Below are 14,770 nucleotides of genomic sequence, written 5' to 3' on the forward strand. Positions count from 1 at the left end.
ATAAGAGCATCTGCTAAATGACAAATAATGTAATGAAATTGGGTGTGCTATGCTAGATTACTGTGCCAGCTGTGGTTTATAGTGTCTTTCTTTATACCTTGTTTAATGCTGTTGTATAGTCAATGGAAAACGGGCATGCCTGACTTGTATAAAATAAGAGAAAGAAAACTTTAATGTATAATTATAATAGCCTTACTTTTTATTTACATACTCTGGACTGGTGAGACCTTCCCCAAAGTATGCTGTTGTAGAGGGGGGCCTACATACTGAAGTATAGTTATTTATTTTTAAATCTACACCGGAGGAGCATAAAAATACACAATTGTAGCCTAAATGGCAATGCTGAGTCTGATCTTTAAAGCATTTTTACCTTACATATTTCAAGATATATAGGCCCTAAAGATCAGAAATTGGCAAGAGTGTTGAATTTAAAAACAACCCCCAAACTAATCTTATGTCTGCTCTGTGCTTTTGGTAGTCTAATGATTATTTGTATTTGTTTGAATTCACAGGACCCTGCTGGAATTTTTGAGTTGGTAGAACTTGTTGGAAATGGAACGTACGGACAGGTGTATAAGGTAAGAGACTGTTTCTTGCTTATTTCAACAGCGTTTGGGATTTTATTGGTAAAGAATACTTCACATCCCTTAATAAGCACTCATGTTTTATGGTACTCTTGCCAGTTCTAACTGTGGTCAGTATTCCAAACTCCCATTCCAGTTTGAATCGCAGCATGCTGTCAATTTCAAAGAGAACCTGCTCTCCGGAGATTCACTGTAGATTTTTATCTTCAAAGAGTTTGACACATCCCATGTGGGATCTCATGAGGGTTCAAAACTCATGTTGAAGGTGCAGCATTGCGAAAGTTAGGTTTCAAAGAGAAGGGGCTGGTCTGTTTTTTTTTCTTTTTCATTCTACTTAAAAGACTTTTGTTTTACAATACCAAGATTGCCCTGTCTTTGAACCATTTATACTTTGAACTGTAGGGTCCTTTCTTATTTTAGAAATTAACTTTGACGTAACTAAAGCTTTATTTGATCAACTTTCCTGTTATTTCTGAGCTAAAGTAGTTTAATCAAGTCCATACTAAGAAGGTCCACCCTGGGAGTAGCTTCATTTCCAATTTTACAGTTCTTTATATGTAATGCTTTTAAAAATGCATTGTGAAATGTGTAATTTAGTTTCTCAAGTTTTTACAGCATCTTGTTTTATCTTTGCCCTTTCCACTGCAGTCATGACCCTTTTTGTATTTAATGGCAAGGGTTTTATATGTATCTGATTAAAAACTCGTGCCATTATCTGAAGGCTCACACAAACACACATGCTTATGTGAAAGCTGGAAGAAGCAGCTGCAGTATTATACATTACTCTACTTGCTTTCATAGTGTATTAATAATTTACTTTCAGGAATTTACAGCGGCTTTCAGCACGGAAGATGCATTTTAGCTCGGCCCCTTTCAGGGAGTTGCAGCTTTGAAAGCCGAAAAGCTGCTTTTGTTACAATCCTATGGGATCCATAAGCTTCAGTCATATGTGTGCAGACAAAGAGAGTGGGAAATGGGCTATCTCCAGCTCTTGTATATAGGGGCCAAAAACTAGTTTTTCACCATGTGTAACAGAACCACATATGTATTTTTCTCGGCCTCAAAACAAAAATTAACAAACCGTTTTAGGCCCATGGTCTTCTAAGGAGTGCATTTTCAATGACTGTAAACAGGTTTGTATTTAATCTTCAGAGATCCTGAACTTGGCCTTTCTATTCAATCAAAATGGTAATTCAGCTGTTAAAGTTAAATCCCAATAAGTATTCAGTTTATTTTTTGTACATTTTTTTGTTTTGGTTCAGTGCAGTTGTAATAAGGGCACAGTTGTGTTCTATGTGTGCTTTCAAAGTCACTTTCAAGTTGTCCGCTTGCATTCGTGTATAGGGTATCTCCTCGTGGCTGCTGTGTGTCTTGACGTTACTCTGAGCTGCTGCTGCTGCTGTTTCTTTCTAGTCAAGGTTGGGAGAAAGCAGTTTGTTTACCAGCAGCAGTCTCAAGGGATGCTGGCCAAACCACAGCCTTGAGGACCACAGATCCCCTGCATAAGTGCAAGGTGATATCACAAAAACAGTTTTCAGGAAGTGAACAATTATAGGGGAAAGTACTTCCAACATCAAGCGATATGCAGTGAGATGTATAACGCTGTGTATTTCCTGAACTTGTTCTTTAACTTTTGTTGGAAGTACTGTACTGTACACAATAGTGTTACCACACACAGCAATTTAACAAGCCTGTGCCAAGTCTGATACACATGCGATACACAGAACAAAGCTGTGGGAAAATGAGACCCCAAAGAAAAGATGACCTAAGTACAGCCACAGATTTATTGCTGATTTTGCCCTTTTTGTTTTTAATTTTTTTACTTTTTCTGAGTACTTGTAATTCCAATTCACATACAAACAGTTACCATGGCTAAAAGGATATCCTTGTGCGTGATGGAGGCAATGTAGCAGGTGTGTTTTTCTGAATTCATCAATCCTGAAAGCTTTATTCCGCCTATGTTAATGGAATGCATTGTTGGAACTGATGCAGTAATTATGCATGGCAGATTTTAATATGGATCTGGAGTTTGATCGATTGCGGGGGGGGTGATCTAAACAATTTAACAAAGACATTTTAAACATTTCTTCAGAAGTAATCATTTACAAAACGCCAACAAATCCTATAATAAGGATCGAGAAGGATAAGGAACGAAGTGGAAAACAAAAATTCACAAGTCCAAAATAATGTTACAGAGTTACAGACCAGGAAGAGCAGACGGGAAAAATGTTTTGTGCACAGATGTTTATTACAAATGAATAAATGCATTTATTAGCTAACAGCACAATAACTTTCTCCCTTTTTGTTTAAAGGCAAAAGTAAAGTACAGAATGAACATGCATATCGGCTGTGATAAACACAGAATTAAATTAGCAATGTTATTTATATCTTTTCACCTCTTAAGAACATATTTAAGCACAGACTGCTCTTGGAGACCACAGACCTGGTTAATCCGATGAAGGAATAGATGGCACTTTTATCTAACGGGCAGTAAAACCACTGGGATATATAATTGGGTCATTGGACCTCAGTTGTTTTTACCATTTGCCATTCGTTTTTTTTTTTTTGTTGTTGCTTGTATATATATATATATCTCCACAATGTGTTAAAGTCACTATTATTTATTTTTATTAAGTGGGTTAATAACTGCAGTTTATTTGCCCATCACAAGGGAAACGCCAAATTTGAGGCATGTGTGAAACTATATTTGGACTATAAGCAGTGCTGCCCTAGGCAAAATATAAATGCGCCGCCCCTCCTTTTATCAACATATAAACATAGTGCCTTCTCCCCTCCCGTTCATTTACAAACACAACTCTAAATCAGGTAATTACCACACAATCAAGTTGATAATACACTAAATGTACCAAAATTATGAACTATTTTAGTAAGATTTAGTAAAAATGTTGATCAGTTTCAACTTTGAGAAACTGTGCTCCCCACTCGCAACAGTGACCGTGAAATGTATTCCAATACATCCTTAGGTTTCAATCCCAAATCCATTCTTCTTGATAGAGCTTTTAGCTCGTCGCATAATTCAAGTGCATCAATGTCCTTTGAGTCTCTGTTTGTGAGAGCCATTTCAAGAATGTTGCATTGGTCAAGTAAATCTTTTGTTCCCATTTCAGCCACTCTGGGGATGTTGTACAGATTTTTGAATACATCGCTGTGTTCTTGAAGCTGTGAAAAACATTAATCTACTGATTTTATTGCAGAGTCCAGTATCTGTTTAAAAAAGTTCACTTTGAATTTCCGTTTGGGGTCATTGATGGGTTCCTTTTCTGACAACATCGAATGTGTAGTTCAGTTGGAAATCAGTCTTCTGCCAATTCTTTTGCATTTGTCAGTGCCCCTGCAAAGCCCTTGTCTGTACGATCATTCTGGAGATGCATTTTTGTTGTGTCCAGCTGCACAATTGCTTGACAGAGATCGACGTTAGTTGCCTAAAGTTGAATTCATTTTGTACAGTATAATGTACCAAACCCCTAGGCAGCACACAAATTTGAAGTCTAGCATTTTACCTGCAATGAATTATGTGGTCCACGTTTTCACCACATTGCTTCCAGTGAGGTTAACATCCTCTGCAATTGAGAGAAGAGCATTGTACACTTCGCCAAGCTGGTAGCGGAGTAACTCGACTTTCCCCATCTCGTTTCACTGCGTGGCTTCACTGTAATATTTTGGCTTTTGAGGTGTTAAGAACATCCCAATGGTGTGTGGAAACTGAGAGAAATGTATTAATGTTTTGGATCAGGCTGAAAAACTTGACAGCCTCTGTACAACAATTAGCTGCATCGTTCAGCACAAGATTTCGTGAATGTGAGTTACATGGAAGGAAAAGAATCCACAAGCTTAAGTCACTTATCCTTTTTTGTACTCAACTGTTTTTTCCTTTCACGCTGGCCCCGTTGTCACAGCCCTGTCCTCTCATATCTGCAATGTCAAGCCCCGGTACATCCAGCTTCTGCAGAAGTAATTCGGTCATTCCAGGTCCACTAATTCCAGGAACTCCAAAAAACAAACAAACAAAAAAAAAACCTCCCAAATGTTTACACTTCCTGTCGCTTTACCGCACGTTTTGTTCACTGTCACACACCTAACTATTAGTAATATGTTCGATTTTACTTATGTCAGGTGTGAAATCCAAAATTACTGAGTAGTATTTAGCCATTTTAGCAGTGACAGTACCATTTTCTTAATCTGTGGCCAAATAATCTCGTTTTACCCAAGTAATGGTTGTGAATTTCATGTGATTGGATTCTTCCGAGATGTTCTTTCATCACACTATTAAACTTCCCCAGTACTTGCACGAATTTGAGAACATTTACATTCTTAAGCTCAAATAATTGATCTGAACTCCCAAGCAATGCAATGTTTTGAGTGCCCAGTACTCTTATCAAGGCAATGAGTCATTCCAGTACATTCTGCCAGTACTGCATGTCTGCTTTAATAATGTGTTGATTTTCATCATCAATAGCTGTGCTTGTATTTAGTCTCCTCTCCAGTTCTCGCCACTTTTGGAATGATTCCAGGTGATTTCATGCTTGTTTAAAATCGTAGACGCATTCTTCCAATCTTGGCTACCACCCGAAGCAAGATTTTTTCAGCAAAAACAAAATGCTGCATTTTTAGTTGTAGAATAAACCACCTATGGACTCACTACTTCTCCATTTGCCAACACTTGCATGTAATATTTAGCAGTGAATCTTCTATTGTTACCATCTTTAGGAAAATCAAACACTAACTTGTTCTGGCCCTTTTTGCACTTACAATTGCCTGAATTTTCAGTCTACTTTTGGACATTTTGCAGGAAGCAAATCCTGATTTTTCCATTTCTATACCTAACACTAATGCAGTTAAAGATGAAATATCTCCAGATTTTTCAATTGCCTCCTCATTTCCATGCTGGTTCATGTCCCCCTGCGTCTGTACAGTACTATTGTTGTCCATGGCCATGGCAATTTTTAAAATATTTCAAAAGAGATCCTTTTTGACTCTATACAAAAGCTTATTTTTTGGATTTTCTTTTGCGATATTCTGTACCTTACAAGAGTCGTCTTCCATCTGACATTTTGGAAAAAAAAAAAAAAAGTTTCCGTTCAAACACTTCACCAACGCATTCGCTTTAGTTTCAAGGCAACTACAATATCATATAACCATGTTAAAAAATACATTAAAAAAAAATCGGCGAGCCTATGGTAGTGACGCAGAAGACGGCATCACAAAACGCCGCTGATCGCATTGCGGAGATCTGCAGTACACTAACGCGACCAATATATAACAATATAGAGGTGATAGATATTCATTATTCTTTGTAAACCTAAATATCTACTACCAGACATCACAATATATTGTAATCTGACTAAAAGGCCCAATCTTATCCTGGGAATCCACAATGTTAAAAGTCACCATTCTTTGTATTGTAATGTGGGTTTGACTTGACTGCTTGACATTTTGCAGCGTTTTCATCAGCAACCACGCATAACAGTAGCAATGAGATAAATGCTGATGTCAACAATTTAATTTTTGATATTTGATGATAAAATGTCCTGCCATGTTTGGCAGCAATTTTTATACAGTAATAGGGCTGAGCGATATGCTTAAAAAATGTACTGATCATTTTAATATTACATAGGATATGCAATGTTTATTACAATATTTTAAGGTTTTACTCATGGTTATTTTTTTGTATGGGTACTTAGTATTGCAACTGAGTGGGTGGTGCAGAGGATGTCAAACTCATGACACTTGAGGAGTGATATTTTGCAGCAAGTTTCTTATGCTATTTTTTTTTTACTTGCCTCAGTACAGTGTCCTTTTATTTTGTGTAGTTAGAAAATGTTTTATGCAACCTAGATGCAACCTTAAATGTTTTATGAACCAAAGCAAAACTGCCCTGTCCACAAACTGAAATTAGACTTGTACCCTATTGTGGTTTAAAGTATTGTAAGAGACCATTATCTACAATTGAACATTTTTTTTAATGGGATAGTCTACAGGTTTTACTTTGATTTGGTCCAGGCCCCAAATGTTTCCAATGTTTGAATGGATGCAGGCTGTATAAAATAGGTTGAATATATATATTGAAATATATATAATTGAGAGCTCTGTTGGAACGAAAACCAGCAGGGTATGGTGTCCTCCAGGACCAGGGTTGGGAACCCCTGCTCTAAGGGGACAAGTGGACCCAAACCATGCCAGGAAAATGCCCCCCACAGCATAACAGAGCCTCCGGACCCCCTCACTGTAAGGGTCAAGCAGTCAGGCCTGTACCATTCTCTTGGTGTCCCACACATGCACTCGCCCACTTGTTGAGAAAACGAGCCAGTTGTATGTCTTTGTGACTGAAGCTCCTGCCATTCGTGCCCCAATAATGACTCCTCTTTCACAGTCACTTAGATCCTTTCCTCTTGCCATCTTGATCCAAAATCAAGGTCAACTGGGCCTGTTCAGTATTTGAATACATGCCACAGAGCATGATAGGATGTTAATTGCTTTCCACCCCTGACAGTATAATGTATTTATATTAATGCTGTACACCTGTTTGGAGGCATCTGCATTCGTTATGTTCCTCCACTCATTTATTCAGGCTTCTCCTTTAATTTGTCACCCACCTGTGTGTATGTGTGTGTGTGTGTGTGTGTATGTATATATGTGTTAAGTGTTTGCTTAGAGATCATGTGACAAAGCTTTGTTAAAAGTAACTACGTAATTTGTACTCTGAGTACTTTTTAAATTAGCAACTTTTTACTTTTACTTGAGTAGTGTTTTAAACCAGTACTTTTACTTCTGCTTGAGTAAAATTTCATCAAAGTAACAGTACCTCTACTTGAGTAGGATTTTTCAGTACTCTTTCCTTTTCTGTATACTGTATAATCGTAAATCTCGAAAAACTACTCGCTTCTAAATCTTTTGTAGTCATTTTTGTATTACTTCAGTATAGATCCATTATACTGTATAATCGTAAATCTTGAAAAACTACTCGCTTCTAAATCTTTTGTAGTCATTTTTGTATTACTTTAATATAAATGTTAATTTGGATTCACATGTTTTTTCTGACTTTATGTGATGAAAAGTCGCCCGTTTCCTCATTGGAAATAGTTACATTTCAAAATATCACTGTCCTGGTCACAAAAGCAAAGTTTGTGGGGAATAATAGACATTTTCTATACTTTTGAGGCATAAGCAATTGGGAAATAACACTTACTACCCAGGAACAAAAAAAAAGTTACATGGTGTAATTAATGCCTATCATGGCTTCTTGTGTTTTACTGCTATCAATTTAAGATTTTGTCAGAATTTGCCAGAACAAACCCCTTGACAGTGGAGGGCATCATAGGAATGGTTGCTATAACCCTTTTTGCGCTGGAAACAGAACTCTATCCATGTGTTCCATGAACTGTGTGTGATCCAGGTCGTAGTTGCTGTTTGATTGAATGAGCTGAATATCCACAAGGTCGGCCTAGTAAAGCCCTACTGTAGAGCTAGAACTAGGGTTTTATTAGCCTTGGACTGGTCTATTGGTGATTGGTAAACCTATGCTGATTTACAGTGAAGTGCATTTGATGTGTGTCAGGCTTTTTTTTTTTTTTTTTTTTTGCAATCTGCAAGTCAAACATGCATCTGGTGTTGTGACTGATTTGTGCCATGCATGAAAACCTAGGTAATACCTGTTCTTCACGGCAGAGAAGTCTGTGGGCTGAGGTTGCATGAAATATGAAGCTGGAGGCTGTAAAAATTGATAAGGGTAGGTGTATTTGTGTGATTATATGTCCCTGGAGGATATGGCTCCAATAGATTTATTTCTCCCTTTTTGCTCTGTCCAGCTACTGCAGACTGTAACGTCTTCCATCTGATTATGATCTAACCCACTGCAAGGCTGGGAGTCTAATGTTCTGTGCCCACATTTGTCATTTTGCCTCATTAATGTGTTCTGTAGGGTTGGAAAAGCTCTCTATATCAAACAGGTTTTAAGATGTTGGAGAGAATTACTTATGAAATGATCTAAACATGGAAAGCCTCCCTGTGACGTTTTTTGTTTTGTATGTTAAAACATATCATGGAAGACACTGTGTGTGCATGTGCGTGCGCGTGTGTGTGCATGCGTGTGAAAGGGGACAGGGAGTGTTTTTGAAAAATCACCTTCATAAGATGTACAACTAACTATCAAGATTCATACTGTTTTGTTACAAGCTTACCAAAGCAGCTCCAGGGTGCAGTAGGCTTGAGAACATGAAATTACTGATGTGTTTTTTTTCCACTGGTATACAAAATGATGTTGCATGTAATTGTATTCTGAATTACAGCTATAATACACAATAGAAAAATGTGTGTTCTTGAGACATCACTGCGTCATTCCAATGGACAGCAGAACACTGAGAATGTGCCTTATTACCTCAGATATCCCAGGGACATTTGTCCTTGACACAGTCTAGCCACCAAACATGATTCAGCGGTTGAGTACTCTACGTATTTAGATTTATAGATTATAGATTATAGATTTTTTTTATCAGTTGACTACAGTTCAATATCATTTTAAATTATTCAGTCAAACTACTTAAATGTGTTCACAACCTTAATGTGCATAATGTGTTTTTAACCTTAAATGGCAATGCTTTAATGGTTGTAAATTTAAAATGCAATGGCCTGATTTTTGTTGCTTTTTGGGGGTTTTGTAACAACATTATAAGGCAGCAGAAATTAAACCTCACCAGTGTCTTGTATCAGTGTTTTGAAGCAGCAGTAGAATGAGTTCAATGATACCTGTACAATTCAACAGTTGAAACAATGTTGGCTATGGAACAAATTAAACTACTTCACACCCTTTATGGGAACTCTTGGGATCCCAAGAAGTATTTTAAATCAGTAGACCATGAAAACATATGGACTGAGAGTAGAATTGTTTGCCTGTTGAATAATGCGAGTAAACAAACTGCTTTCACATAAGTTCAATATCATTTTAAAATTATTCAGTCAAACAACTTTGTAAATGTGTTATCAACCTTAATTTGGGCAAGTTTTAACCTAAAATGGCAATGCTTTAGTGGTGGCAACACACACCATATGTAAGCCAGTGATTTGTTACTTGAATAAAACTGAAGTAAATTAAAATGCAATGGCATCTCTCAAAGGAGCAAAGCAAAGTAACGCATGGAAATATTTTGAGAAAATAGATTAAATAACCCCTTTCAAATGACAGACAACACTGTTATTTTTTATTTTTTCCAAACAGTCAAGCACTTGTTTTGATTTATTTAGTACTTTAGAATTCAAAGTAGATTGTCATAATAACATATGGGATGGTTAATAGAATTTTGAATTGCGCAGTTCCTCAGAATGTTTTGTTGGTTTAAAGGCTTGCACAACAAGAAAGAAGTTTAAGAGTAAGTGTTTGTTCACAAGGACGTTCAAGATCCATTTAATCTGGAGTCCAATGCCTTTTTGGTCACAATGTCTATATTGCAGTTAGCTGCATTAGTTACATTTACATTTCTAATGTCTCTCGAACAACAGAGATGCAGGACCATTTCCCAGATTACAGGACTGTATCTATTACCCTGTTTTATGTTGCTTTTTGGGGGTTTGTAGGCCTGAGTTGGCAGCATTGTAAGGTAGCAGAAATTAAATCTCACCAATGTCTTGTATCAGTGTTTTGCAATGAAGCAGCAGCAACAGTAGAAAGAGATCAATCGCACCTGTACAGTTCAACTTCGCTGCCAGTTTTGGCTCTGGTACAATTTAAACTACTTGGGAGAGGTTTTTCGAAAGTTCCCGTAAAGGGTGTGAAGTAAAATTTACTTTCTTAAAACATTTTTCCAAGAAGCAATTTTAATCCAAACCAGTAGACCATGAAAACGTTTTGACTGACAGTGGAATTGTTGTATGCCTTTGAAGAATGCAATTAAACAAGCTGCTTTCAATTAGGAAAGCAAACAAGCGAACAAAATAATAAGATAAAGAAGATAATTGTGAATTGTACTGCTCAGGCTGCTGGCGGTAACCACAGATCTACCTGCATTGCTCACAAGAGTCGTTGGTGCGTTGGTGCATTTCTGAGATTCCTCACAGGAAACGAGCATAGACTTGCAGTGTTTTTGCTTCCAAACAATTTTGAACAAATGTGCCAGTTAGGCTCATATACGTTTAAACACTTTTCTGCATAATACAGATGTGTGTATAGGAAGACCCATGTCACTGACTTCCTAGGATTATATATAAATGTATATTAATGATGTCTCCTATTTCTTTGGGTTTGGCAGAGCAGTTTCTAAATAATTCAATCCTTCATCTGTGTTGTGTTCTAGGGATGTACTAGGTACTGCCAAATCATTTAAGGAAGATTAGGAAGATTACATTTGGACTGGTTTGGTGCACAGTATAACTTTATATCCAAGTTGAATTCATTCCTTGCACTCTATGTAATGTGAATCTGCATATATTTTCATCCTCTTGATTTTAAAACTTAAGCCAAACTTTGCCCTGCTCTGTCCTGTGTTTGTTTGAGAATGTTTTCTTATCTCCAGTCCTTCAGATTGGGAAGAATTTTGTCCTGTTGGAGATAGTGTGTATCTCTATCCTATGAATATCTTTTAAATATAGCCACTTAGACATCAAGGAAGATCTTAAAATAGAAAACCCTGTTAAAATATGAATTATTTAGGCATAGCCCACTTAATATTTCATAGGATTCTGGCTTGGTGTTCCGTTTTGAAAGCTCGAAAGATAGAAGTAGGGTGCCCAGTTTATGAAGTGAGATGCAGCCTTGATGTTGACCAGAGTCTTTATAATGTGCTTTACTGCATGGACTGCCCATAGCCTGACCTGCTGTTGAAGGCACTGTAGCGTTAAATAATATGTACATTAATTCATTTTTACTGGTGCTTCATGCAAGGCTATTTCCCAGTTACCAAGCCTGTTTTCCTGTGATTTTACACGCACCTCAAAAAATTGAAATGGGCTGGTTTAATGTTTGGTGCAGGTTGACTGGGAATGAGTCGCACATTGCTAAAACCTGGAGGAAACCAAAGATCTATAATCACACTAACACAGGGGCTAGCCAGATCATCAGAGATTTTTGTTTATAGGGATGAAGCTGAGTATGCTTTTAAGATTTTTAAAGATATATATATATATATATATTTTTTTTTTACACAAATTTCCATTGTGCTCCTTTGTATGAGCTAAGGCTGCCTATGAATCAGAACTTAGGCCCACCTGCCAACTAATAACTCCGTATAACTCGGTATTACAATTTATTGCTTTTTAATAATAACTTTATGCCAGAGGCAAATCTTCAAAATGCAATATTAAGACTAGATTCTATACTATATGCTTTGTTTCTCAATTTTTGTATTGTATTTTTAGAAAACTAGTGCATTTGTGGACAAAGTGCACAGTATCACAGTAGTTATAAAAACAGTATTAAAAAGTTATGTAAGCACAGGTGGAGTTATTTCATACTCATCTGCTCAGCTTGTCCTTCAGATTGGTAAGATGTCTAGTCATATTGATTAACTGAATACAGGTTTGGGCAAGTGGTTTAATTAGAACAAGATAACCATACCCTTAGAACATGTTACATTCAGATTTTGTATTTATTTATTTTATCATTAACTCCCTGGCATCAGCTCCCTCTTTCCCTACTAGGCACTATCCATTCCTTTTTTAATACTAATAGTCATCCTAATCCACAATCCTTTACATTTACTAAATCTCATTTGCCATCTATCTGATCCTTTCTGTATAAAATGCATCTGCTTGGATTATTGTAATGGCTTCATGGCATGCTTCATTTTGTTTCTCATGACAAAGCACTTTGCAAAACAGTTGTTGCAGGGATTGTGGTGTGATTGGCATTCTGTATAGCAATACCAGCTGTTTGTTGAACACCACAGTGGGTTTGAATGAGTCTCCACTGAGTTGGTGTAATAGTGTCCAGTGTGTACATCTATAATACTGCTGGGACCGGTTCTTATTCTACCTTTCACATTTACGAGCAAACCTGTTTCAGATAATGGAAGAGAGAGCACCCTTGCTTTAACAGTTGCAATTTGTTTCTCCTTGTTTTATGATGATATCCTGGAGGCACATAGTATAGCCAATTCACAGAAGAAATTAAAACTCTCAGACAAGGGAGTGTGATGAAAATATTAAATATTAAAAGCAAATGCCACAGCTAAAACCAAATGTTTGTTTTAATTCAAATAACTCCGTACAGCCCTGTGGAGAGATTGCCTGAACGAGATATTTAGTGGAAGCGACGTGATAAGAAAAATACTGAAGAAAACGGGGAAACAAATAAAAAAAAATTAAAATTGATTTCGGTTTGTTTTACTACTGAGGCAATTAAAATCTTTAGGCCGGCCCAATTTTCCCTATCTTCCGTTGTATTTTATAACACACAGCCAAGCGAAGAAAAGCGAAGCAATTGAAGATGTATAAATAAAATGCCTTCTACAGCTCAGCCCAATTGCTAGAATTCAGCTTTTCTCCGCAGGCCTCTAACAGGTTTCTACAACAGATGGTTCATATCTTGGCAGCACAAAGCTGAAAAAACAAACCTTTTCCATAGCTTGTAGCTTAAATTAGTGATCCATTTTTTTTTTTTTTTTTTTTTAAATGTATTTATTTATTTTGTATGTTTTGTTGGTGGGGGGGGGGACGGTGTTGGTCTTGTTCTTATTATTTTTTTTTTTACTTACATGCAAAATTAACTATTGTGTTTTCATTGCTCTGGGACAAACTGAAAGACATCAGTTACTTCCTCTTCAGGGTTTTTGTTTTTGTGATATTCTTATTACATAAGCCTGTACTATAATTAAGAAATTGTATAATAACATACTGCAGTATCAAGGACTATATGTTGTGCATGTGCTGTACAGTCAAATATCAGTTTTCAAAGATAGCTGTAATTTACTTCAGTTTAAGTTTGTGATAAATAATAATACGTAATTAAATAAATAATAATACTAAAAAAACACAATAAAATGCTCAAGTGTACTAATGCAAGTCTAGATGTTGATTAAAAATTACATTGGAAAATTGAAATGGAGGGTAATGTAGTGTAAAAAATGACTTGTGAAATAACAGTAATAACATTCTTTAAAATTCTTTCAGCTGGAAAACATGAAAGTGTTAACCTGTGCATTTCTCTCAATTTACATGTGAATCTATTTGTTTGAGAACAAACAGGGGGAACAAGACATTAAAAAAACATAATACATTTTCAGTTATCCCTAATATTGCTCCTCAATTATAATTGTGAAATCGCAAACCAACAAAACATGCTTAGTTGTTCCACACTACATTAGAAAATTACAGTGCAGTGAATAGAATTAATAGAATGGTATAATTATGACTGACAATCCAAAATGGGTGACTGAGAATGTGAAATGACATTCTTAAAAATGTTTATTTCAAATGATGAATAGATTGAGCGATCAAAGAGGTATGCGTTTTGTGTAATTAATAACATTTGAGCACAGACTTAACATACACAAAACAGATGGGAATCCAGATATGTCTCACAAGTGTCTCATTAAAAATTAACTTTTGTATGCATTTTATTTTTTTTAAAGCACCTCCCGGTTTTTATTATTTATCTTTCATAACGAAAGTAAAATTGGAATGTTTTTTTTTTTTTCTTATTGTCAACGCTGTCAATTGCAAAAGAACTTTCAAAACTTGTTTGTTGGACTAATACCTACATTGTTGTAACTGAGTGTCAAGATAGATGATTTATCACATGCTCTGGCAGGTGTTATAATTTTTATTCCCTAGTCAGTTACAAGTGAAATTCTTTGGAAATACAATATTACCTACACAGGACAGAGGCAAGTGTCAACAGAAACCTGCCTTTTGTTCAGTTTCAGAATTTCCATTTCTAATGGCCTGGTCAGCATTCCCCAATAAAATATCCTAAAGGATCACAGTGTGATTGTAAGTGGGCCACATGTCCCCCCTTTGTACCGTTACCGAAATGTTGGAAATTAGTTGACTTGGCTAGAATGTCTTGATAATGGGGCTCTGATGTGGTTAACTGTTATAGATCAAACACAGGTCTCTGGTATTAGTAGTTTGTTATACCATATAAGCATAAAATAAAATGTAACAAAAAAAATGTAATACAAAAAAACCTGTTCAACTCTAATGTAAAATAAATCTACAATTACTAAATACCCAGACTA

At 36.3% G+C, this 14,770-nt stretch overlaps 1 protein-coding gene across 9 annotated transcripts in view; it reads left to right on the top strand.

Annotated features, from left to right (window-relative positions):
- The window catches only part of LOC136753090 (traf2 and NCK-interacting protein kinase), a 118,175-nt gene that overhangs the window by 12,336 nt on the left and 91,069 nt on the right, over nt 1–14,770 (top strand). For all 9 annotated transcript variants that reach the window (XM_066708922.1, XM_066708918.1, XM_066708919.1 and 6 more), the window contains exon 2: nt 513–578. In XM_066708922.1, the coding sequence (XP_066565019.1) occupies nt 513–578 (66 nt within the window). The remainder of the gene's footprint in view (nt 1–512; nt 579–14,770) is intronic.

Source organism: Amia ocellicauda, chromosome 7 (genome assembly GCF_036373705.1).
Source record: "Amia ocellicauda isolate fAmiCal2 chromosome 7, fAmiCal2.hap1, whole genome shotgun sequence".
Taxonomy (NCBI): domain Eukaryota; kingdom Metazoa; phylum Chordata; class Actinopteri; order Amiiformes; family Amiidae; genus Amia; species Amia ocellicauda.